The 4,337-nt window shown below is 56.1% G+C and overlaps 1 protein-coding gene across 1 annotated transcript; it reads right to left on the minus strand.

Annotated features, from left to right (window-relative positions):
- Nucleotides 1-1,073: 1,073 nt before the first annotated feature.
- LOC112108492 (olfactory receptor 4N5-like) lies at nt 1,074-2,018 on the minus strand. The gene has a single exon (XM_024202642.2). The coding sequence runs from the start codon at nt 2,016-2,018 to the stop codon at nt 1,074-1,076; it is 945 nt and encodes a 314-aa protein (XP_024058410.2).
- Nucleotides 2,019-4,337: the final 2,319 nt, after the last annotated feature.

Raw genomic sequence — 4,337 nt, forward strand, 5'->3', positions numbered from 1 at the left:
GCTGGCTACAGAAGCTGAGTTAGCCATACTGAATTTATTCGAGCTAAGCCGGAATTTGTTTGTACCCCATGAACCTGCCAACAAAACTCTGTTTGGTCCTAAGCAAGAAGAGCCACATTTAGACAAATCTTTTCCTCCTTCGGCTGACTATGGCTGAATGGGTGGAGCAAATAGAAAGATCCCAACACATGCACTAAGAGCGAAACATGGTATTCAAGGGCACGGACATTCTGGGGAGTCTACGGGTGGTAGAAACTCCAGAAAAAACATACTTAGTCCTTGACACATGCCCTCTATGCCACATTTCCTGCTGTGTGTTGTCATGAGTAGTCAAAGTAACATAAACCTTGTTACTATTAACTGAAACGTGCCAATAAATAATCATCTCAGAGCTGGCTTAGCTCTGGAATGACACCAGAGGTATACCATAAATCATACAGGTCATCTCCATGGATACTATAGAGTTACTCTGTAAATACTACACAATTATTTCATTGCAATTAGGAAAGTACAAGAGAGTTGCTCTTCAGATATGCTGTAACTGCTACAGCGCTACTCCACAGATACTATGGAGTTACTCCATCTATCTCCATCTAGAGTTACTCAGCAAATACTGAAGAGTTACACCAAAGCAAATGAGACCAGAACCTGAGTTTACACATAGAAAACAACATTACAGACCCTACACTTACAAAATTAGTAATGAGTTACTCGGTAGATACTACAGAAACACTGCACTCTTAGGCACAGATCTTCAAATAACTCCAGGCTCCTTACTGCTGTTGAAATCAATGGGAGTTAGGGACCTAAATAGCTTTGAGGATCTGGGCTACACTGTATATATCCTGCAAAATTAGTACAGAATTGCTCCAGAGGTTCTTCAGAATGACTCAATAGTTTGAACAAAATTATTAGACAGTTAATCCATAGATACTAGTGATTTACTCCACGATAACTTTATTACTACTACAGATTTACTCCTTAGATAGTACAAATATGCTCTGGTGTAACTGAAATAAGACTCTGGCCATGCACGTACGAAAAACATTCCCAAAGTCTGCAATTTTCTATGATTACTTGCTCAGTTCCCTTCCCCAAGACCCATATCTGCCAACCATCCTCCTCATGGCCGACTTCACCTCCTTGTTCCTGAGGGTGTAGATCATGGGGTTGGTGAGGGGGAAGACCACGGTGTGCAGCACGGCTACCACCTTCTCCAGGGGGACAGCGCGGAAGGGACGGCAGTAGATGTAGATGGCCGGCACGAACATGACAAAGACGACGATGATGTGGGTGATGCAGGTGGAGGCCACTTTGCTCTGGCCCCGGGGAGAGCGTGCCCGGAGCTTGAGCAGGAGGAGGGAATAGGAGACCAGGAGGAAAAGGAAGCACAGCAGTATGACCAGCCCATTGTTGGAGAAGGTCAGGATCTCCACCAGGGCAGTGTCGGTGCAGGCCAGCTTGATCACCTGGGGCACATCACAGAAGAAGTTGTCCAGAACATTGGGGCCACAGAATGGGAGCTGGGCAATCAACCCTACCAGGATGATGGCGTGAATAAAGCCCCCTGCCCAAGATGCCCCCACCAGGGCCCAGCAGACCCCCCTGCTTACCATGCTGGTGTAGCGCAGGGGCTGGCAGACAGCCACGTAGCGGTCATAAGCCATGGTGAGAAGGAGGAAGGCTTCGGCCGCCCCCAGGAGGTGGAGGAAGAAGATCTGGGCCATGCAACCCATGTAGGAGATGGTCTTGCGGCGAGAGAAGAAGTCAGCCAGCATCTTTGGAGGGGTGACAGAACAGTAGCAGATGTCCAGGAAGGCCAGGTTGGCCAACAGGAAATACATGGGGGAGCCCAGGCGGGGGTCACCCCAGACAGTGAGGATGATGAGGACGTTGCCCGGGAGGACGACGGTGTAGAAGATCAGGAAGAGGAAGAAGAGGATGAGCTGGACTTCATGGGCAGGGGACAAGCCCAGGAGGACGAATGTGGTCACCACTGTCCAGTTCTCTTGTCCCATCGTACTGGACACACACATGCACAGGAAGAAAAGATGCAGCTCGGTAACCAGCCCCCCAAGTCTAAGGGTAGCCCTGTAGTGAGGCCACTAGCCTAGGTTGTGGGTTCAACTCCCTATTCTACCACAGACTTGCTGTGTCGTTTTGGGGGCAGAACACCAAAGGGATTTAGACACCTAATCCAGGTGCGCCCAATGGGAGTTCGGCGCCTGAACTGCTTCTGAAAAATCCCAATGCATCTGAATGCCCCTAAGTACCTTTGGAAATCTGGACCGCAGCGTCTCAGCCATTGAACGGAGGCAGCTTGTCAGGAGGGGAAAGTATGAGCGGAGTTGGGGAGGGGAACCCGGGGTCACACCCATGGGTACCAGTGGGCGGAGGGGTGTGTGGAGCAGAGGGAGTCAGGTGGCAGCTAGCCAGGTCCCCACTTCGGTGCCTCCCCCCCACACTCAGCTCCTTCTCTGCCATCATGTCCCCTCAGCTGGCCCCGTGTCCTGGCTGCACCTGATGCTCCGGCAGAGAGGAGCCGGAATAACATCAGGGCTCAGAGACGGACAACATCTCCATGCGACTGATGGGGCGCTGGGCTCCCCATGCAGCCCCTCTGCCCATGCATGGTCCTGACAGGACTCAGCAAAGCCGCAGAGCAGCCCAGGTGTGAATCTAGGTGGGCAGAGAGCTGCTGGTTGGGACTGAGGCGTCAGCAGGGCTGTGGGTGGGGGGAGGCCAGGGCTGGAGTAGCAGGGGCTGCGGGTTGGGAGTGAGGTGCACCGGCAGAGCCAGGGGGACACAGAGCAGCTGTGCTGTAATGGCCGGCGGGCAGGGGGCTGGTGCAGGAGGCACTGCCATTGGGATGTGGATGTATGGGAGTTTTGGGGAGGAGGAAGGAGAAGCAGCTGGATCCCAGGCTGTGGTAGGGGCTGTGCAGGGGACACTGGTGAATTCATGCCCAGCCATGCCCGGGCAGCACATCTTTGCACTGGAACTACAGGCCTGTCAGGATCCTGCGGGCTGGCACTACCCCCAGCCCATGCCTGGCTGGCAGGAGGCCAGGAGTAGGGAAGCTGCACCCGCAGGTGGCAATGGAGGGCACCATGCCAGACGGAGAGAGAGCAAAGGAGGAATAAAAGAGAAAGAGGGCGAGTGGTGGAGACTCACCTTGAGTTGCCTTCGGTAGAGTGAGAGGCGCTCAGCCGAGTGCCATCTTCATCTCCTGCAGCCACACGGCCCCCGGCTATATGCCCGCTGGCTGGGATGGGCGTCACCAATCCCCACTGCGGGGCGCGGGGGCCATGTGTGCAGCTGCTGCTCGCTTAATTCAGCACTGAGCAAACTCACCGACTCCGGGGGGAGCAGGGATCTCAGCTGCCAGGAAGGGTGGGGGGAGGGGGACGGAAAATAGACAGGCCAGCGGGGCTCCAGCAAGACAGTGTCCCCCCAGCAGAGGGTGCTGCAGGATCCCCTTCTGTGGGGGGACTGGGAATGAAACATGGGGACAGGGGAGAAAAGGGAGATGAACCAAGTCACACTGCCACTGCTTAATACAACTTGATGCCTGGCCTCCCACGTCCTCTGCTCTAACTACTAGACCCCACTCCCTTTTCAGGGCTGGGGATGGAACCCAGGTGTCCTGGCTCCCAGCCAGAGGCAGATTAAGGTTTCTGGGGTCCTGGGCCAGAGCAAATGCACCTGCAGTGACAGTCCCGTGCCCATTTCGCCCCTTCCTCCTGTGTCTGCACCCATGGCCCCACATCTTTCTGCCCCTTCCCTGGGGCCCCACCCTGTTCCACCCAGGGTCCTCCCACTGTGGCCCCACAACGTGTTTGCTCCTCTCTGTCCCCCCGCCCCCACTGCGACCTCAAGACCAGAGAAGCTCTGTCCTCCCGCCATGGTCCCAGGGCCGCAGCAGGGAGTGAGAACTTCCCCAGCCCTGAGACTGCGGTCGATAGCGAGAGCTCCTCCAGTCCCAGGGCCAAAGCAGGGGTCCTGATGTTGGGGCTTCCTCCGCCACCCCCAGCACTTCTGCAGGGGACCAGGGTCAGGGCCCTGGGGTGTCTCCCGCCCCACCCGCCAGGCGCTTAGGCCAGAGAGTGGGGTTGGGTGCGGGGTCTTCCCCTGCCACCCTGTAGCTTCTGCCGGGGACGGGGCAGTGGGAGCTTCCCCTGCCCCTCCCGGCTTCTGCTGGGGACAGGGTTGGGGCACGCTAGGCTGGGGCTTCCCCCGCTCCTCGGCTTGTGCTGACAATGGGGTTGGGGCACTAGGGTTTCCCTGCTTCAACTGCCCGGCCCGGTGCTGCTGCTGGGGAGTGGGGTCGGGTGTGG

The sequence above is a fragment of the Terrapene carolina genome, unplaced genomic scaffold (assembly GCF_002925995.2).
Source record: "Terrapene carolina triunguis isolate 2854851 unplaced genomic scaffold, T_m_triunguis-2.0 Scaffold788, whole genome shotgun sequence".
NCBI classification, from domain to species: domain Eukaryota; kingdom Metazoa; phylum Chordata; order Testudines; family Emydidae; genus Terrapene; species Terrapene triunguis.